Source organism: Limanda limanda, chromosome 10, assembly GCF_963576545.1.
Source record: "Limanda limanda chromosome 10, fLimLim1.1, whole genome shotgun sequence".
NCBI classification, from domain to species: Eukaryota; Metazoa; Chordata; class Actinopteri; order Pleuronectiformes; family Pleuronectidae; genus Limanda; species Limanda limanda.
Genome location: NC_083645.1, coordinates 16,755,858 through 16,777,453, shown reverse-complemented (window position 1 = coordinate 16,777,453; position 21,596 = coordinate 16,755,858). Strand labels below are relative to the sequence as shown.

The 21,596-nt window shown below is 45.4% G+C and overlaps 2 protein-coding genes across 2 annotated transcripts in view; one reads left to right on the top strand and one right to left on the bottom strand.

Moving 5' to 3' along the window:
* The first annotated feature begins 75 nt into the window (after positions 1-75).
* On the top strand, positions 76-10,007 carry bicc2 (bicaudal C homolog 2). Its single transcript, XM_061079175.1, has 19 exons — positions 76-355; positions 1,472-1,518; positions 1,953-2,022; positions 2,159-2,238; positions 2,385-2,546; positions 2,651-2,704; positions 2,915-3,130; positions 3,221-3,469; positions 3,592-3,723; positions 3,964-4,153; positions 4,304-4,437; positions 4,535-4,740; positions 5,307-5,412; positions 5,846-5,885; positions 7,663-7,832; positions 8,643-8,862; positions 8,964-9,133; positions 9,658-9,757; positions 9,877-10,007. Exons 1-19 carry the CDS (start codon positions 76-78, stop codon positions 10,005-10,007), a joined length of 2,757 nt encoding a protein of 918 aa, XP_060935158.1.
* A 5,404-nt stretch (positions 10,008-15,411) lies between these two features.
* Positions 15,412-21,596, bottom strand: part of spock1 (SPARC (osteonectin), cwcv and kazal like domains proteoglycan 1) — a 90,876-nt gene continuing 84,691 nt past the window's right edge. The window contains exons 9-13 of the mRNA XM_061079174.1: positions 20,052-20,171; positions 19,503-19,724; positions 18,735-18,797; positions 18,066-18,203; positions 15,412-15,608 (exon numbers count right to left, since the gene is read on the bottom strand). Coding sequence (XP_060935157.1) covers positions 15,412-15,608; positions 18,066-18,203; positions 18,735-18,797; positions 19,503-19,724; positions 20,052-20,171 — 740 coding nt within the window. The remainder of the gene's footprint in view (positions 15,609-18,065; positions 18,204-18,734; positions 18,798-19,502; positions 19,725-20,051; positions 20,172-21,596) is intronic.

The window sequence follows — 21,596 nt, the reverse complement described above, 5'->3', positions numbered from 1 at the left end:
CCGGTCTCCTTGGTCACACATGCACACATACCACTCGCACACACACACCAACCTTGACGAGGGCTCAGTCCTGCTATGGCCACCACCACCACCTCGGAGGAGAGCTCTCCGGTCCCGGCCTCCGTAGCAGCCCAGCAGCCTGACTTGGAACCTAGCGTAGAACCCGGCTCAGCGGTGAAGCCTGAGCCCAGCGAGGCCCAAAGTGACAGAGAGGGAAGAGAGGATGAGGAGGACCCTGGAGGAAGAAGAAGCTCCGTGCCGGGGCAGGAGAATGCAAGAGGGCAGAGTCTGGACCCGGAGTGGCTGGAGGAGAGGTTCAGGATCGACAGGAAGAAGCTGGAGAACATGTTGTACGGTGAGGATGAAATGTTGAATGTTGGTGAAATCCTACAACTGAGGGGTTGTCACATGTAATCGTTTTCATCCTCACAGCTGCTTTTCGTGAAACTTCCTCTGTGTCCGACGCCTCTGAGGCCTCCCTGCCTGCTCCTCCCTACCGCTGCTTGTTATCTACCTGACCTTGTGTGTCTGTCAGCGCCTCCAGCTGGCTGCTCCCTTGTTGTCACCATCATTCCACCTGTCATTCCCTAAACTCCTGTTGCTGTATCACCGTGATTTACGACCTGTAATTGTTTATGCATTCAGGAGTCTTTTTCCCCCCCTATTATCATTCCTGTCTGGGAAGCAGGGGTAACTGCCTCTGTTAGTTATCACCGCTCGGCAGGTTTATGACAAATGCCTCCCCTGTGTTAGCGGGGGGGGGGATCTTTCTGACAGTGCGCCACTGCTGCAGATAAGAGCTGATGTTTGTCTGTTTGTCCTTGCACGGCCTCTCGATGGGAAGGCGCTGGAGCAGGTGGAGCTGTGATAGCTGTGTGGCTGTTTTTAACGTGTGTGTGTGTGCAGCTGGGGCCGGGCTTTTAAAGCACTCGGGTGATTATTGCCCAGCTCATCCTCTCAGGTGTAAATCTGTCACCCTGCACTCGAGATGTCAGTCTGATGGGCTGAGGAGCTGCTTTTTTTGTTGTTGCAGATTCCTTCCCGATACTGGAGTCGTTCTTGAATCTGTTTGGGGCGAGTGGGAGGTCTTTGCGTCACCAAATGCCATCAATGTCTCTGGCTAATTTGTGGTATCCCCCCCCCCAACCACCACCACCACCACCCGCAAACGTCTCTCTCTCCACCCCACACTGTTCTCTTACCATTCCTCAGCTCCGGCCAGCGTAACCCAGAGCGATGACAGGGGGTGAGGGCGTTCCTTGGGCTGCCCCCCCCTCCCGGTACCCTGTAAATGTCACCCTGGAACGATGGCCTTTTGTTCCGGTCGCTCGGCCGAGTAAACATTTAAATGTTGACTTTGCACACATGTTTGATTTTGAACATTATTGTGCAGTAAACATAAGAATGTGGCGCAGGAACTTTAATTTACCGATATACATTCTTCATGGTTTCTCTTCCTTGTGTCTTTCAGCTCCAAAGCACGGAGATGCTGAGACAGGCGAGGAGTTTTTTGAGAGAGTAAGTAAATCGCCACATGCATTTTATATCATGAACCAGAGGAGGAAATAGCATAGAGAGAAAATGCATCTTTGTTCCCCAGTAATCGTCCGAGCATGAAGCCTCCCACCCAAATGCAGCCTGGAGATCAGCGAGTGCATCCCTGCCAACATTTTTAACATTTGTTTCATAGCCTCCATCGAGTGATGACTGGTTTTATGGAGGTGGTAATTGCAGTCTTTGAAATGCAAATGAGGCTTTGTATTCGTAGAGCGACGAGATCTGCTGCGTGTCTGCATGAGTCGGTTCAGATTGAACGTACTGTGATTTGTGTGTGTGTCTGTGTGTGTGTCTGTGTGTCTGTGTGTGTGTGTGTCTGTGTGTGTGTCTACGCCGCATACAATGACGGCCATCTCTCTCTTTGTCACTCCCTCTCATTGTGTGCGCTTCCTCAGGTGATGAGAGAAACTAACACTCAGGTGAAATGGCCGTCCAAGCTGAAGATTGGAGCCAAGTCAAAGAAAGGTGACGGTCACACGGTTCTGTGTTTCCAGTCTTGTGTGTTTTTTTCTTTTATTCTTTGCACAATCTTTCTTTTACACCTTAAACACAGTTCATGAACCCTGAAGCTCTTTAAAACCAAACTGCTATTTTCATCCAGATCCACATGTGAAGGTGGAAGGGAAAAGGCCCAATGTATTGGAAGCAAAAAAGAAGATCCTAGAAGTGCTGGAAACCAGGGTGAGACTGGTACTTGATAATCACACTTTTACATTTTCCCTGTTACAGTTACACCCCAAAAGATTTTATTCTGAAAACCCCTTTGCACTTTTGTAAAAGTATGTTACAACCTGCTCAAATGACAGCGTGGTTTATATGACATCCAGGTGAACAAGGTGACTCTGAAGATGGACGTGGCCTACACCGAGCACTCCCACGTCATCGGGAAAGGCGGAGGAAACATAAAGAAAGTGATGGAGGTCACATCCTGTCACATCCACTTCCCCGACTCCAACCGCCACAATGTTACGGGAGAGAAAAGCAATCAGGTTAGAAGTCTCTAAAGTGGCTTTTTAATGAGCTTCCAATGGCTGCTTTAAGAGGAATATAAAAGTCATTTAATACCATTTATTTTTATTCCGACGTCCTCCAGGTCTCCATCGCCGGGCCCATAGAGGGAGTGGAGGAAGCCAGGAGGAAGATAAGAGTGAGTGGTCAGTGTGTCATTTGAGAAGAGGCTCCACAGGATAGAATGTTGTTTGTCCCATAACACAATTTCATCACTCGTGTCAAAGTCATAGTCAGAAAGCGATTGTCTGTCTTTGTGTCTTTTCCTTTCTTTAACCCATCTTTGTCACTTCTTCTTCCTCTCTATCTCATCTTCCTCTGGCTTTCCGCAAAATCCTCGCTGTCCCAGGACCTGCAGCCGCTGTCCTTGACCTTTGACCTCCCAGTCACTCTGGTGCCCCAGTCTCTGCCAGAGGCGGGTTCACCACTCATCCAGCAGGTGATGCAGACCTTGGGGGTCAGTGTGAGCTTCAGGGCCGTGCCCCCCCAGCCCCAGGCCCAGCCCCCCTTCTATGGAAGCTGCTGCACCGTCTGGGGCCTGCAGAGAAATGCTGCTGCAGTCAAGGTTAGTAAAGAGAAACTGAATCCTCTCTAGAGACGATGCATTTTAGAACAAGACAATTACATTAATATCATATAAATCATCCACTGGCAGAAGGGGACGTGCATCCTGATGGACCTGCTGCTGGGGTCAGAGGTCACAGGTGTAGTGAGCAGCCAGCTGGACGTCACCTCTCAGCAGCATCTGTTCCTGTTGGGTCAGAACGGAGCTCACTTCCTGAGCGTCATGCACCAGACCCAGACCCAGATCATCTTACCAGACCTCAGCGCTCCGCAGAGCCCCCCCTCGCTGCTCATCCAGGGCAGCCCTGATGGAGTGTGTCTGGCACGGCAGCAGCTCATGGTACAGCCGGCTGTTTTGTTTACGTTCAGGCAGAATTATGCTGTGAGATCATCCCTGAGCGTTAGAACGGGATGTTTTTGTTGCTGCTGTAATAACCACAGTTCTGTTGTGTGCTCGTCCAGGACTGTTTGCCGGTGTGTCTGATGTTCGACATGCGTGAAGACGGAGAGGCAGATCCTTGTAAGCTGGCTCAGATGATGCAAGACCTGGGAGTCTTCATCAGTGTGAAGCCCAAAGTAAAACAGACCAGCAAGGTGCAGTTTTACCCTGCTTATTTTGTTTTGTTCACCCTCTGAAAAGGGATGGACATTTTTCTTTTTAGTTTTATTGGCTGCCAGTCCCCTTCCTTTGCTTATTTCATGCACACTCCCTTAAATAAGAAATGTCTGCTGAAATATTTGTGTTTACTTTGATTATGAATGTAAAACGTCTCGCCCTCGCTGCGGTGAGCTGAATAATGATGTAAAACTCTGGTGCTGGTGTGTATTTATCAGTCAGTGGTGGTCAAAGGGCTGGAGCGGAACATCTCCTGTCTGTATGAGGCCCGGCGTCTGCTCCTGGGGCTGGAGTCCTGTGAGACTGCTAAACTGATTGAGGTGACCCCTGACCCCATGCTCTCTGGCAGCGGGCTGACCAACTACTGGCTCAACATGTTGTTGCAGCAGCTTCGACTGTCTGAGCAAGGTGAGGATCATTCACATACTATCCATCAAAAAATATGTTTTTAAATGTGGCTAAAAAGACAGCCAGCAGTGCAAATGGAATATGTTTGTTGTATTTCAGTTCAGACTACTGTAACCTTTCTCCTCTCTGTCAAAATGTGCCCTTCGTTAGGTTCTGTTCCTGCTCCCACTCCAGAGGTGCTGACTGGTACCAAGCTCCGCCCCTCAGCTCCACCGGGCCTTACCTCTCACGCTGAGGAGGGGAGGACAGGACTAAAGGGAGCAGACAGCCGGCCACTGGAGAAGGTTTGTCACTGTGTATAGTCACTGTACATATATAAAAACTTCCTGAAAGTGAAAGATTAACCTCAAACAAACAACTATATTCCTTTGTTTTCCTCAGATCCTGGAAAATGAGGACCAGTCTGGCCAGTCCGAGGATGAGAGCTCTGAGGTCATGATGTCATCATCTGAGGTGCGTGATGCAATCAACAGCAGCATCGGCAGGATGGGATTGATGGCTCGGAGGGGGAGTCTCCAGGGCCCCGAGAGGGTCAAGGTTTTAGGCCAGGGCCGACGACACTCAACAGGACAGGCCCTAACCTACAGGTGAGCACTCATGGGATGCACCTCTTCCATCAGTGTTGGGGATTGTTGTTGCTTTTAGATTAGCTACCTCAGCATTTGTCCTAATATTAATCTTAACCAAAAGTCATAACTCGAACATATGTTATTAAACCAATAATAGCTATATGGTATATGGTAATAGCAGCTGACCTAAGGTGGTTTACACGAACACACACACACACACACACACACACACACACACACACACACACACACACACAGAAACACACACACCTGCGTGCACTACATCTGTCGACAATTGGAGATCCCATAAATTTTGTTAACACAGAAAACCGATTGGGACAGAGTAATGCTTGTTGACCTCATCTATATTTTGTTTTTCGCTGAGTCACTTATTCTGTTCCTTTGCAAAGTTTGCAGTGCTGTGCAGTTTTAATGGAGCAGATCTGCCCTAACGCACTACGTCATTTTCGCACTGAATCTCTCCTGTGATATTGCTGTTGCTGGTCTGATCACAGTTTAACCCTATACATGTGTGTGTGTGTGTGTGTGTGTGTGTGTGTGTGTGTGTGTCCTGACTGTGACAGATTGCTCAACACAGAGATGGAGGGAGCAAGGAATGAATGGAGGAACAGCCTGAGGAGAGACATGATGCTGGCTCTGGATGTTCACACTGACTCATCCCAGGCTGAGGTGAGGAAAAACAGGAACTCAAGGTCCTCTGTTCTCTCACAAACTGATGCATGTATAAACCATAGACTGTATAGAAGGTGTGGGCAACCTTATATAACAAAAATGTATTCTAAGTCAACACAATCAAATTTCTGTGACCCTGTTTTAAAGGTATGTACGACAAACGGATTAAAAAGAGAGGGAACTTTTTATTTGTGGTAACTTGCTGATTTGCGTCCGTGACCGCACTAAGATTTGATTCTGAGAATCGATGTTGGTGTTTTGCTTCGCCTCTAATCTGTCATCTCACCCTCTCAATGGTAACTCCACGGTGGATAAATAAGTTTACTGCCACAGCAGCAGGAAATGTTGTTTCCTGCAAGTGATTGTTCCCTGCCTCAATTGTCAACCATTTTCATGCATTATTTATCAATATCCTGTTTGTGCTTTATAGGATTATGACTATGAGAAGAAGAAACTACTGGCCACCAGAGGTTAGTGCTGCTAAATGTTTCATATGTCTTCCTGTCTCAACAGGAGCCCTGCACAGGTTTCTGCTGCAACAATTAGGGCACTGCTGAGCAAGGATTTTATTATTGATCCAGTTGCAGATGATTGTGGTTTAAACCACCGTGCATTGCTGTTTTGCTCATCAAAAATCAATTCTCATACAAGCGAGCTGTTGATTTTGAAGTTTGAGAGATCAAAGATTGGAAAACTTTGTAACTTTTCCCCCTTAGACACAACTAGACCAACCGAAGTTAGTTTGGGTAATATATGTGCTAAAATAGTGATTTAATATCAAATATTTAGGCCGGACGACGTAGCCCTTTTAGTTTGAGTATGCAACACATTAATATCCTGAGCTGAGGCTGGGGTTTCGATCGAGGGGGGGGGCATTTCAGTGCTGCTCACTGCCAAGACAGCTGATTAAAGGGACCTGTTTATGGGCTGCACTGTGCCAAAGTTATAATAGAGTAGCATTGGCTCCCCGGCTGAATTCACACAGGGCAGAACACAATGCAGACAGCACACACATGCACGCCGACAGACGTGTGAGTGAGTCCATACATGTGCGGGGGGGACACACATGCACACAGGATACCAGCTCGTCCATCATGGAGAATGAGAGCCACTGGGAAGATCTGGAGCCAAATGGTACTAAACTCCCCCAGTGTTGCTTTATGGGAATATGAATTAGCAGTTTGAATGGGCCATCTGCCTGGCTGTCATTAAGACACCCATATGCCAGTGTATGAGTGGGACATTTACTCCAAACACACACACACACACACACACACACACACACACACACACACACACACACACACGTCCACACCAATACGACAGCCGAGCAGCTATAATCCTGTTGATATTTCACTCTTTGTGGAGTGCTGCTACAGTTTTTATCACACATTCACACATGGATGCCCAGTGTCTCTTTTAATTGTCATCTGAGTGTGCGCATCAGTCTCACTCTCAGCAAACTGAGTGTTATTAATTGTCTTGCCCCAAGTTGGCAAGAAGAAGAAGAAGAAGAAGAAGAAGAAGAAGAAGAAGAAGAAGAAGAAGAAGAAGAAGAAGAAGAAGAAGAAGAAGAAGAAGAAGAAGAAGAAGAAGAAGAAGAAGAAGAAGAAGAAGAAGAAGAAGAAGAAGAAGAAGAAGAGGAAGAGGAAGAGGAAGAGGAAGAAGAAGAAGCTCTGTTGATTCATTATTTATCAGCTGAGGTGCAGATCGTTCGATTCAGAATATCAGAGAAGACGAGGAAAACCTGCGATGCATTTTCCAGATAGGCCGACTCCAGATAGGAGCAGATCTGCATACTACAGAGAGTATCAATGAGAATATGAAAGTGATGTACAGTGAACGTGTGTATTTCTGTGCAGCTGAGAGGTTTTCCACAGTGTGTGCACGCTCTGATCTTTCATCTCGGTGCTGCCACAATCAATGCTCTTACAATTGCGATGGAGGGAATCACAGCGGTAATGATGATGCCACAGATATTATCACAAACTCTACAGTTCCACTCAGTTCTGCAGAGCTTTTCTGCATCTTCTTGCTTGCTGTTTAAACCTGGCTCATAGTTTTCATGTTTCTCTGAATCTGAAAGTTAAATGCTTAAGCAGCCAGCAGCCACTGATCATTGAACCATTTTATAAATAGTCTATATATGTAGATAATATGTCAGTTACGAAGATTGGCCTCAAAAAACATTAAGACTTAAGAATTCTGCATTTTCCCTCTGTATGTCTGCTGCGTATCTAACATCAGCCATGCAGAGGAACCCTGTGGTCACTGAGGTGCAGACGCCCACAGACACCTGGAGTGGCCTCGGCTTCTCCAAGTCGATGCCAGCCGAGGCCGTGAAAGAGCTCCGCAACATCGGCCGCCGCTGCTACAAGCCCTACCTGAGCACCAGCACCAGCACCGCCCAGCAACAGGTACACACAACTTTAATGCGGACTTCTGCCACAAAGAGAAATGGACCTTTGGCTCTCTGTGATTGTTGATTTTATCTTGAGCTGGCTTGGCTTACATGTATTTGCGGAAGTTGCCAAATTCTTCTGAGCCGCCAAAGCTGTCTTTTGTTGCGATGCAGTGAAACCAGGACCCCTGTTGTGGCCGACTAACACGGCCTCATTTATTGGCGTTGCCCTCCGACAGCGTGAAGCATTTATCTCACTGTGTGGTAAGCACAGCCAATTTGTACGCTCAATTTCCCGGGGTCTGATACCATCGCCTCGGTCAACTCAACTACTCCACTGCAACCTGTTTACCTCTTTAAAACCCTCCTGAACGGGCGCTCTCTCTCACCGCTCGCTATCGAGTGATGGAGAAGCCGACTCACTTAGGTTAATAAGAGCAAGAGGTATCCCTGGCTGGCAGACCCAGGGAGCTGTGAGGTAGCACTCGCCCTGCCACCAGCATTGATAATTTGAAAGAGTGCTACGATCACAGGTCAGCCACCAGAGGGAAAATGAACTGGATTACAGACATGATTAATCGCTTCTCTGATTGAGTCTTTGGACCAATTGATATTATGTCCACTCAAACCTTCGGCACACCCGAGAATGTGTAATCACTTGAAGATATTTGTCCGGTGACCTCGAGCACGGATGATGGATGGAAGACGGAGGTAGCGACAGAAGAACAAAGTGCTGCGAAATGTTTGAGGATGAAAGTAACAGTGATAAATGTGGCGTGCACTGTAAAAAAAAAAAAAAACTGTCACAATTTCTCTCTCTTTGTAGCCATGGGCTGCACCGACAGGGAAGATGTTCAACGGGAGCAACTCGGAGAACTGGAGGGACAGACGGGCATCTGCATCTTCATTCCTGCCTGTCTCTTCCTCTTCTTCCTCCTCCTCTCCTTCCTCCTCCCCCTCCTCACCAGCCTCCACTCTCTCCTCGTCTACCTCCTCCTTCCCTGATTTCGTGTCGTCAATGAAAAGAGGTAGAATTGAGAAACCTTGTAAGTTTTATTCTTGTGCTTTGGGTTTGTAGGCTTACAAGTCAACTGCTTATTTCAAATTTTGGCCCCTCACCTCTGAACTTTGACCTTTTTACTACTAGCGGAGAGCTTCCTGAGCAGCAGCGGCAGCTACTTTGAAGGCATGTGTTCCTCGAGGAGGGCGTCGACCTGCAGTCAGCGGAGCCCCTCCCCCCAAATCACAGATGACCTACCTGAGCTGCTCCATCAACTCGGCCTGATCAAGTACATCGATGTGTTTGAACAACAAGAGGTAAACGAATACAGAGTGTAGACTGCACATCAAGGTGGAGCCAAATCATCTTGATTGCCCCCCTGGTGGCTGGTTGCAGTATAGGTCACAAACACGGTCTCCTACATGTTAGTGGATGGGACATGGACCAAACTAAAAAGTCAAAGTTTAATACCTTTTTCTCAAAGTTTGTTTCTGTCACTCGAGTTAGTTCCTATCACACCAATGCTTGTTCAAGTGTTCATGTATCTGGTAAGTTTGGTTTTAATTAGACATTTGATACCGTAAAGATGTGGCTTAACATCATGATTCAGAGCCATATCTGACTCGTGATTGGTTTAGTACGTGAACAGATGGAACAACAATGCCGTGGCTCCACACCTCGATCACTCCTGCACAGACTCTGACTTTAAATGACGTCAAAAGCTCAGTATTCAGGATATTTTAACTTCAGTGTGAAATTTCATTCACAGCTCCTCAGCCAAATTACAGTTACGCATTATGAACAAGCATCATGAGGCAATTTGCTCTCTGTGCTCATCCAGATTGACTACCAGACCTTCCTCACTCTGTCTGATGAGGATCTGAAGGAAGTGGGCGTGTCCACCTTTGGCGCCAGACGCAAGATGTTATTGGCCATCTCAGGTGAGAATCTGATGTCCTGTAGTTCTTGATTCAGACGTGCTTCTCCATGTTTATTTTTGTTTCTGGTGTCACTTTCCTCGTCTTGTGAAAGTAATTCAATTGTTTATCCATCAATCAAGACCTCACCAAAAGCAAAAGGAGGTCCTCGGACACACCTGCTGTGAAACCTGGATACCTGGAGGGGGGTGCGAGCGGTCGACTGCCACGAATCATGGATGTGGAAGTTGCTGCTCAGAGTAACCACTGGTGAGAGGAGACACCGTCCTGAGCTCTATCTGACCAGCGGGGAGCGGGAAAGAGTGCAGGGACGCTGTTGCCAGAGGAAAAGTCTCTTTTGCTTTTCTATGAATGATTAAATGAGCAATCATTATGTAAACATTTAAATCCAGTGCCTTTCCCCTACAGCCATACCCCAAAGCTTTTTTTTATACAAAATCAAGACAAGGAGGTCTTTCCTTTCAGTCCTCTGACTCTGCAAGAAACAAACATATGACGATAAAGATTATTTTTCTTTTGTGGCATCTTTTTTTGTGTGCCTATATTATGCAAACGTATCACGGTAACCACTACATTTATGCAACTGTACATAGATATTTACCAAAAATCATTCGTTATAATGTAATGTTTTGTGATATGATAGTGATGAAAAATAAAGTTTTGCTTTTAAGATTTATCCAAGAAAACTGTGGTTTGGGAATGTGTGTTGTTATTGGGGCTCAACAAATTTGCCACTTTTAAAAAAATGTGGCAAATTGCAAAATCACGTTAAAAGTCTAAAACCCCGGGGAAGCAGCTGTAGTTTCATCAACTCAGAGCTGGTATCACACCACCAGAGGGCACTGGTGTCACACACCGTGTTTACAAGTTCAGTTGTGTTGAATGAAGAATAATGGCTTTGTCTACGGGGGAGACAATAGCATTACAGAATTTAAATACACAATCACAACAATCAGTTAATAACAAAAGACATTCAAAGACCTAAATATGTAAATACATTTGTTAGAGTGAAGGTAATGTGACACTGCTTCTAATGAGGTGGGTCTCGCCTGACTGCTCACCTGAAAGTTCCAATTTATTTTATCGTTGTCCCCGGGAGTGAGTCCACTGGAACTGCTTATGAATTGTTTCCTGTTTCATTTATGTAGCAGAGGGCTACACCCAGCAATTGTGTGCTATTGGACAGACTTCGCTGACAGAGAGTTGACGAAGACAGTTTGATCTCGCTCTTAATTTGTTTGTTACCACATCGAGTGACTGATCCGTAAAACCTCCATCTGGGGGCACGCGGGGTTCTGATCTGCTCAGACGCTCCAGAAGCTGCTGGCGGGTACAGTGGCAGCCACGCATCAAGTGGAAGTGCTGGGCTGTGACAGATTAGGCAGAGATGATCCCTATTTATCACAATGTCTCTGCTAATTACCAAGACAGGCTTTAGACCCATGATCCTCAAAATCTGGTCCTCGGGCCTCGGTGCAGCGCTGGATTTTTTATTCTGTCAGGTAGTTAATTGTACTGCCTGGCGGTGGCAGGTCTAAGTCGGTCCTTGATCACACAGCTAGAATGGAAACTACCTGAAAGAACCAGCAGTGCTCCAGAAACCCTGAGGACTATGGAGAGCCACTTGGACTTTTCACCTGCTAAAGTGGCAATCATGGCACATGGCCCAGATACATGGTGGGTGTGCAGAATGAGGCTGTGAGCCGACTCCATCTGCAGCCGGTCCTGTGGTCCAAACTTGATATCAAGATGATGCAGTGCAAGTTAACCCTTTATTGTATAGGATGTGAAAGCATGGCGGCTTTATGATCCATCAGCTTGATCGTGGTGGTGTCTCCAATGTTTATGTTTGCTCATTGGTCATGTGATTGACAATCACCATAGATACCAATAATACATTTTATACCTTGTATTACTGTGTATATATATATGCATATTTATTTAATTCCTATTTATTCAATGTATTAACTTTTAATGTATCAACTTTTTTATTGTACCCTCGGCACCATTGTAAATGAGGGTCTTATCCCTCAATGTGTCTTCCGAGGCTTAAATAAAGATTCAATCAATCAATCAATCAGATACAAGGTGTAGCTACAGAATAGCTTGACAAACCCAGAACTACATAAAAAGGTCCACATACACACTTTCATGTTTATGTGGTAAACAGGAAGCTGGTGCCCTGTGATACGTTTGTGACATGCCTAGGGTTTACCACACAGTTCTGTTCCTCACTGTGTGTGTGTTGTTAAAGTTAGAGATTGTACGATTCGGTGGTTTACAAGTGATCTGTATTAACACAAAAAAGATGTTTGAAAAAGTGCATACCTCACCCAAGGCTATAACTCTATCTCAACATTTTAGATAGAGTGAAAAGAAATAGCTGAGTCCGGCTGTTTTTCCAGATCCGCTCCAAAGTTTTATTCCTGATTCTTCTGGAGGTCATGCCCAAGCCCTCTACAAAACTTCATGGAAATGGGCAAAGTAGCTTTTGCATAATCCTGCAAACTAACAAATGCAGATGAAACACTAACCTCCTTGGTGGAGTTAATTAGACGACTAATAACTAAGACCTTAAACGACATAACTACAACATCATAATCATCATGATGGCAGTAGACAAACTACATACCCCCCCAATAACCAACTGCTTGAAGACCCCCTCTCAGATCTGTGGAGGGATTTACATGACAGAGAATCCATCAGTAGACAGTGGAAATGCAGCCAATAGAGACAAGAAAGAGAGGAATAAAGTGCCCTGAGGATATAACACAACCATGCAACTTCCTTACTGAGATAAAGATAGAACTCACTCCAGGATTAACAATGTGTGTGTGTGTGTGTGTGTGTGTGTGTGTGTGTGTGTGTGTGTGTGTGTGTGTGTGTGTGTGTGTGTGTGTGAGTGTGTGTTTGTGAAGCCAGCGAGGGTTGAAAGTTAGTGCTGGTGTGCGATAGATGTGTTTTGTGGTTAGGAGGAGAAATGAACTGCCATGTGATTAAACATATCTTGCTCATGATAGCTTTTTGACTAAAATGAACGTGACTTCTGGTTATTGCGTTCTGTTGCGATAGTTGGGAGCATCAGTAAGTAAATAAATAAAAGAGATTTGGGGGTATTTTGGCCTCACTTTTCTCCAATAAGAGGTGTAGAGTGTAGATCCATTGACCATCTTTACGCACAGTTCACGTGAAGCAATGAACAATTTGAAAAGCTTGGGAGATGATATAGTAATGAAGTCCAGTGTGTTTTTTCGAAGGAGCTGAAATAAAACCTTATTTACCTCAGAGCAAACATAGAGCCAAATCAGAGCCTCAGGCCTTGTCTACACGACTGGTGATATTTTTTGAACTGATATATTCCCCACATGACCTTTGTTTTACTAATTATCTTGGTCCAGACGAGAAATACAAAAACACTACAAATGCTCAACAAGCAGGCCGCGCCATTAGGTGGCGATAAAGTCTACATCCGTTAGCTTATTCTCCTGTCAACCGGTATACGCAGATCCACTTCCTCCTATTGTACAAAAATTAAGCCAAAATATCCCAGATTTGGGTGCAGCCATTTGCACTTTTGAAGTAATTTGTTCTGCATAAGTGTGGAAAAGAAGGGTTGAATGGTTGAATAGTAAAAGGGACGGCACCTGTAGGATTCTGCTAAACCTTGGAGATGCAGCGGAATGAGCAGAAGCCGCATCCATAATTCACACAAGCCATTATGGGACTTAGAATAATGTAGATACGATGCTGGAAAAAGCAGCAGAATTGAGACATTCTCTTCACAGCATTTGTCCTGTAGCCTGAGGACAGCAGAAGACGCAGCAGAATTGGGTGATTATACACCTCCCTCCACATTTTGGCCTAATTTCGATGCACATAGTTAAACCCGTCGTCTATTGTGTCTGACAGAGTGTGTTGTGTACTGCTTATTAGGCTGCTTCCAACCAGAGGACTCAGTTGTCCTCACAGCGTCTGGTTGTTGTTACAGTGTGTTTTCAAAGTGCTGAGCGCGCCGTTTCAAGCCAATGGGGTCAGCTGTCCCATTAGCCAGCGATTTTACAAAAACACTCATTAAGCTTTTCATGTTCTTTTGCTTGCACTGCTCGCTTTGTGGGTCTACACTCTCAAAGGCAAATGATAAGGGTAGTTTCTGCAGCAACCATTTAAATCTGCTTCTAACGGGGGAGGCTGTGTTCTCAAGGTTGGAAAAGGTCAGAATTGATGGATGGGCTTTGACTGCTCTATTTCAGAGAAATCTTGGCTTCAGAAAAACATAAAACCCAAAGCCCTGGAAACTCATATAAATGTGTTTGTGGTTTCAGTGAGGAAAAGACATTTTAATCAATCACGGTTTGGCGAAATAACATGAAATTTGAGGAGGTGTTGTAAACGGTAGAACAGCAGACACATGGACACAGAGCTGTAAGGTTCAAAAGACACCCAAAGTGCCACTTTACTTAAATTTTCAAAGTTACAAATAAAAGTTCACTTAGTTGACATGGTGGAGAATTCAATTTCAAATTACTGAACATTTCCGACGTTGGGAGGCAGAACAGAGCCTCTCCTCTGCTCGCCCGACTTCATGTGTCCTCCCAGCTCAGGAGCAGCTTCTTTTTTTCCCTCTAGTGTCCATGCACAGTCAAACAGCCTCAGCAGCCCCGACTGACCACTCAGTAAAAGTATAGATGGCTGAGATGCTGCAGATTTTGGACTGTAGGCCTTGCAGTTCGCTTTTCTACACCGCTATCCCTCTGCAATGCAACTTCCTACCTCCTGAGTTTGGGAGAAGAACCAAAGAGACACTAGACAGCATCGACATAGCAACAAAGTATTGTAGCAGCCAAAGAGGCATCACTTTCTGTTTGAGATGCATAGAGCTAGACCTGGCCAGGGAATCTCTCTTTTACAGAAACACGATGAGGAACATGCAACAACAACGACAATACATCATTAATCTCATTGCTTCCCGGGCTTCCTTGGACATTCAGGATCAACGATTAAATAATTTACAATCCTCCATGAAATAACAGAGAGGGAGAGCCTCGGAGTGGGGCGTTGAATTGTGGAAACATGAATGGACACATGAAGGAGCCCAACAGTGGGACACAGAACATGAATGAGTAAAGAATGAACTGCTGATGGAGGAACAGGGAAAGAAATCCCCGTTCTGGCCTTTCCTGGAGGAAACATATTTACATCCAATACATCAGCTAATATATGTGGGCTCACAGACTGACCAGAGGCCCCGACATGGACACACAGCGAGAGAAGGAGGAGGGATAGAAGCGGTTAAAGGAGATAGAGGGAGTTACAGAGAGAACAGAGAAGAGTCCTTGTTAGAAGAGGTTAAAGATGACGGGTTTGGGGGAAGCGTGGACAGAATCTAACAGGGGGCTTGACAGTTGTTGGTGAAATCTAAAAGGCTCTCGGTTTGCTGTCTGAGGAAACACTTGAAAAGGAAGAGGTCGGTTGAGTTTCACCGAAGAGAGAGATTTGAATAAGGGATGGGCATTACAGGAGCAAGTTCAGGAGCCAAACGACGGACTGCTGCCAAGGTAACAGGAGGAGGAGGAGGAGACATTGGAATGGCTTCAGATCTGTGCTGAGTTAACGGAGTTTCCTGGTCGGGCTGATGGCAGAGTAAAATGAAGGCGGAGCTACCAAACGTAGCCAACCTCGTCATCCTTGTCGTCTTCCTCGTCCTCGTCGTCCCAGACGGCGCCTCTGGGGTGGATCCGGCCCCGCCTCTTCTTCTGCCGGCTCCGGACGCTCGGTGATGGCTCCTCCTCCTGGTCATCGAGGAGGATGACTGCTCCGCCGCTGCCAAAATCCCCCGATGTCTCCTGGTCCTCGTCTGTGGGGAAGTTCACAAAATCATAGACAAACAGGAAGAACTCTGAGTAACAGTTCTTGTGCAGTGTGTGATTCTTCCCTCCATATAAACAGGTATTGTACTGCAGCCTGTGGTTGCTCTCCATGCCGCCAGTGGCTTTCTAATTTGGTCGATTCTGTATAACTGAATTTAAAGCTAAATACTTCACAAACCTATCGACTAATTCCAGAAATCTTTGCCTGTATGTGGCTCGCATATCTGGAGAACCTTTAATTTTATCGGCTTCAAATTTGTAATTTTTATTTCTAAGGGCACAAGGATTTGGATACATTCAGTAAGAAAGTATTTTAATTTACTTTGCTTATAAACACAAGCAAGTTCTCAGCTGAAATGCCCGCATCATGAGTAAACACATATTTTATTGTGATTGTGACCAGTATACTGTTTGGTGCTGTGTGCATTTTGTTGTGTTTGCATGGTCCCGCCCTGCTTTCTGCAGTGGGTGGAATGTTGAACCTCATGAGTTGGAGTGCGTTGGTGGAGACTCAGGTTAAGGGTTGCACTGCAAAGAGATCTCTCCTACAGCTTCAGAAACAAAGCTACGACCAGCATCACCACAGGCCAAACAAACAGCTCATTTCAAACAGGCAGGTTTAGAATGGGCACTGTACTAGTGTATTAAATTGATATTGATAGACGCCCTGTGTGACTGCAGGAATATAAAATCAGTTTGTTGGACAAGAAACAAACACAAAGCTCCTGTCTATCAAACCTCAACACAACACAGAGTCAAGTGGTTGATTAAGTAGCTCTCTCAGTGGCTCGGCTCAGATTCATCAAGTTATACCTGGTGATCCGGTTGAATCCGGTGCAGCCGCACACCAAACAGTAGCCACTGACTCTGCTGCTGCCTCCTTCTGTTCAAAGTAACCTGTTTACACCTGGGTGTTCGTGTGCTCGGGTTGAGTGGCACTCGCAGTGTAAAAAAGGTCTGATGTCTTTTTGGACAAGTCAGTGGAGAGTCCCTGCACTGCTACCTGTTGGCTCTGTGCAGGGCCAACTGGGAGACATCCAACCTGCTGCAGCCTGAGGCCACTCAGAGTAAGACTTGAGCTTGTTAGACCGGAGACAAAGGTCTGCTGCTGTGTGTGTGTGTGTGTGTGTGTGTGTGTGTGTGTGTGTCTGATGGCCAGAGAGACACTTCATCAATACTGGAAGCTGCAATTACTGGCTTTGGACTAGACTGGCATTCGAGCAGGTCGTAATCTATGACTTTGAGTCGGCTGTTTGATTGGTAATCAGTATGTCTCCCAGGATTCATTCGTGCTAATTATTGTTCTTTTTTCCCCCACTATTAAATCCCGAGTCATTGATTTGTGCGTCCATTGACTTTTTGACCGTTTCCTTTGAATGTCCACTGTTTGCTGGTGAACTGCATCTTTAACATGACACTCCTTTTGCCCTGTCCACACTAATGCAGATATTTTGCAAAACAAACTTTTCCATGGACCTTTTTAAAACACTAAAACAGATAATTTTTTCAAATTCTTTCTCTGTCTGTGCGAAAACATGTCAAAATGAAGCCTTAGGGGAACAAGGATGTCACGGGTCACTTTACGCTTGCCAGTTTTTGCTTCGTGTAATGAGCATGCGCCAAAAACAACAGCAACAATGGTGTAAAAAATGACAGTTGACAGGAGAATAAGCTCACTGAGCATTGTCATGTTCCTCTGTGGCATTTGACAGATCTTTGATGGAGATTTTATCGCCACCTACAGGCTTGGCGTACTAATCTAAGTGTTTGTGTTATTTTTCATGTTCTCCTCTGGACAGAGATATTTTGTAAAATGAAGGTCGTGTCGACAAAGATAATTTTTTTAATGCAGGGGGAAAATATCTGTTCAAAAGTAATATCTGCAGTAGTGTTGACAAGGGCTTAGTCTGAATGCAGCATCTACATCAGTTAAAGTGTTTATTCTTTCCTACAAGGTGAAAATGAGATACTGGTCCAAATTCATGTTTATTACAAATCTTCTGACTCTGATCTCTGCTCAACAGCGTGACAGATTCTCCTACTTGACTTGTAAGACGCTGGTCTTCTATCAAAGCTACACGGGCTAAATATCAGGGAGATAGAATAAGACATATGACTGATGGTAAACCAGCCCGACTCTCTCCGGAGGCATGCCTAATGTTATCTATTTCTTAAATGATCACTGTTGCATGGAAGCCAGCACGGAGAAAGACGAGGAGAGATACTGAGCAAAGAAATAGAGCAAACGTGATTCTCGTCCTCAACAGATAACAAAGGGAAGAGAAAAGAATCAAAGCTTTGCCTGTGAAGACCGTTATTGGAAGCCAATTTGGGCAAACACAACACAGCCAAACCTCACTGTTGCTGAACTGAATTATCTGTGGGTGTTCGCTTGATTGTCGTGCTTCCTTTTATGTGTGTGTTTGTGTTTTGTGGTTTTATACCGCAGTTGGGGTTGCCCTGTTTTCTGGAGCCAGCGATCTCGTTGCCATATTTGTCCACACACCAACACTGGCCGGTGCTGCCGTGGCACTGGGTTGGTTTGAAGTAGCCTTCCTCGGTGCAGCGAGGAATATAAGAGCCTAGAATCAAAGGGAGGAAGGGAATGAAACGTAAGCAGCGATGAATAGAGACAGGAAGCTCTGGGAACACACCGACAAAGGTAAAGGGGTAAAATCTGATGCCAGGTCAGGTGACATGCACTGCACGAGTCCTGTGTCTGCAACCGAAGTTTGTTCACGGGGGGAGATCAACAATCAATTACTGCTTCGAAGGTTGAAAAGCAACAACAATACATCCTGTTTAAGTGGAAGCAATCACTTTCAATAGAACACGCACACACATACACACACCTATTTTCTGTTACCTTCACTTGACCCAGTCTCAGCTCATTTTTCAAGCTTTTTTTTTTTTTCCTGCTGTTGTTGTGAGCTGGATCAGTGAATGTTCTGCCCGTAGGGAACAAACGACACGTGTACAAAATGTCAGGATGTGTTTTATTCTACGTGTGTGTGTTTCTGCCTGTGTGAGTCAAGTGAAAAGGGACACAGTTTGTCGCTTGTGTGTGGGTGTGTGCTTGTTAGCATCAAAAGCGGTTAATCATTCAGACTGACCTATGAGGCTCTTCTTTCGACTCTGATTCTGGATCCTGCTCTTTTCAGTTTGGCAAGGCAGTCCTGCAACCAGAGAACATACAAAATATATTATTACTGCTTTCTTTAGTTTCCTATTCAAAATGGTCAAAAACACACAAGAACCGACTAACATCTTGCTTTTGTCTCCACTATGTTACCACCTGGCTCAAGGCTGGCAACAAAAAGGGAGATCCACACACAGAGCTATCAATCAAAAGTTATTTATTGGAAAATACCAATCACTCCCTGGATAAATCACTCTCAAGTGGACACAGGTTTTTATCGGCTCCGGTTCCAATCATCAGTTGAAACATGAAACCTGGGTGATCGTGCTTATTTCTTTTTTTCTTTATTTTATCAGTCTAGACCTTGGCTCTGCACCTTTTCAATTGTGCTGTTGTGACACGCACTGGAAAAAATGTGAAACAGTTATTTTTTCTTCATATCATGCTAGATGCAAGATGGCAAGGTTTGATGCACGTTGGTTTCCAGCACATGTCTCTTCCTCTGTCTTACCATCTACTTTGCTCTGATTACTCCAATTTCATACCGTCCTATAACTAATTTAAGCCCATTCTTGAAGTAGAATGTCCAATTCTTCAGTTATCAGTTGTTTCTGATCACTTCATCAATGACTGAAAACCTGAACTTCTTACCTTTTTAGTGAGATATAACATTCAGGTTAAAAGCACAGTAAAGTAACAAAAGCAGTTGTTAACCCCTTATCCCCTGCTCCCCCTCCCTCACCGTCAGGTTTCTGGAAGCAGTAACACCACTCGTTGTTCGACAGCTTGCCGTCCTTGAAGGAGTCGCACGAGTTGAAGAGGGGCTTCATGCACAGCTCATACTTGTCCAGGTAGATGGCGCTCAGCTCCGATTGGTCCAGCAGGAGGTCAAAGTTCATGTCCAGCTTGTTGAACATCCAGCCCAGTGAGTCCTTACAGATGGGCAAGATGCTGGTGTCGAAGTCTAGAGGAGGAAAGAAAGGGAAAAAAAATAACAGAGAAAGAGAAAACATCATTGATGTGAACATTTTTGAAACCAGGGAACACGTCCGTGTCACACTGACATGTGTTCAGGCATGTTGACATTACAGAGAACAGAGCGGGGTCGCTGTCAACATCACTGCCAGCCGACATGACAGCTGAGAAGCATGACTGTTCAACGGGAAAGGGATGAACACACACACCACACACCAACCACCAACCACACACACACACACACGCACACACACACACAGAGACACACAGAGACATTGCGGGGGGGGGGGGGGTGGGGGTGGGGGGGTGTACTCACGTCCAGTGGCAGAATCGAAGCTGTCAGACGATTTGAGATCTCTGTTGGCGTCGAGGTGCAGAACTCCGAACCAGTCCTTCAGTCTGGCTGCCAGACTGTGAAGCTCTGTGTCAGTGCAGGCTACACACACACACACAAACACACAAATACACAAACACGCACACAAAATAATGAGGAGAAGGAAAAAGCAGTCAATCAGCTGCTGTCATCAAAGAAAAACAATTTATCCTTGCTCCTTATCAAACTTTCATTTCATTTCTGCTGTGTACTTTTTCTCTCCGTGTTCTCTCTTTTCTTTCTTTTTACTCATCCAACTCTTCTTCTTGACTAAACACAGAGGAGCGAAAACACATACTGAACTGCTGCTATCTCTTGTCAGTAACCATAGGAACCAAATCTGACACACGCACACACACATACATGAAAATACAGTGCACTCCGTTTAGTTTGAGTTTCCTCGTCTGCTGTCATCTCTCTGTTTACATTTAATGTTCCAGTTCAAATGAAGGATTTTATATTCATGTGGGAAATACACATACTCACACAGGCTATAGCAGACACACGCAGACACACAAAACCAAGATCTGCTGGAAATCCTGAATGTCGTCTTGCCTGGAAACATTCCTGAACGTCTCGCAGGCCACTTGATCGTTGCATTTAATTTGTGGTGGTAGTGGAGTTGTGTTTGTGTTTTTATGCAGAATCACTCTGTTTACCCACAACAACAGCTCATCCAACACACCAAGCCGTCAAGCACCTGAACGCTGCTGTCCACGCAGCCACCCAGAGGGAGCGCAAACCGGAAAAAATATATTTAATGACGTCCCTAATTGAAAGTATAAACCCGCCTGTGGTGCTGCTCAAACAGATTCCTGCAGATCTGACAGGGTCTGTCTGCAAGTCAAGCCGACTCCTGCCTCCGCCTGCCTCTCTGTCTGTCAATCTCCGTCTTTCTTTCTATTCCTTTCCCCTGCATGTGATTGACATATTTTCGTTTCAATTCATTTTCTTCTGAGAGCTTGATGATGCTGCTGAAGGACAAGAGCCATTCTTCACGATGTGCACGGAGCCTGCCAGTGCGAACGCTCCACGGAAAACGCAAGGAGGAGGCCATTAACATTCCCACGGAGTCCCCTTTGCAAAATTGAGGCAGTCTGCTGAGGAGCGTGGACGGAGGTTCGAACAAAGAGCCGCATTTAAAAAACGAATCACATTTTGTCTGTTCCTATCGCCAAATTCGTGGATATACACACTTCCTTTATTCTAAAAGAGAACAGAGCAGGTTGGTCGTCTGGATCACAGTTTGCCGTCGGTGGATAAAGACGTCTGCAGCGTCTCTCCTGTCGGAAGAGTTTTGTTGTTTGGTGAGTCACTCTGTCAGGCGATTGTTGAATTCTATCCTGCAGCCCAACATATATGCAAATAGTCATATTTTACAGTCATAGTTTGCAGGGTTTGTGTCATTATCAGAGTTGATACACAGCAGAAGACGCCCCAGGTAAAGAGACTGGAGCGGAGAAGAGGACAAAATAACATTAATCTGGC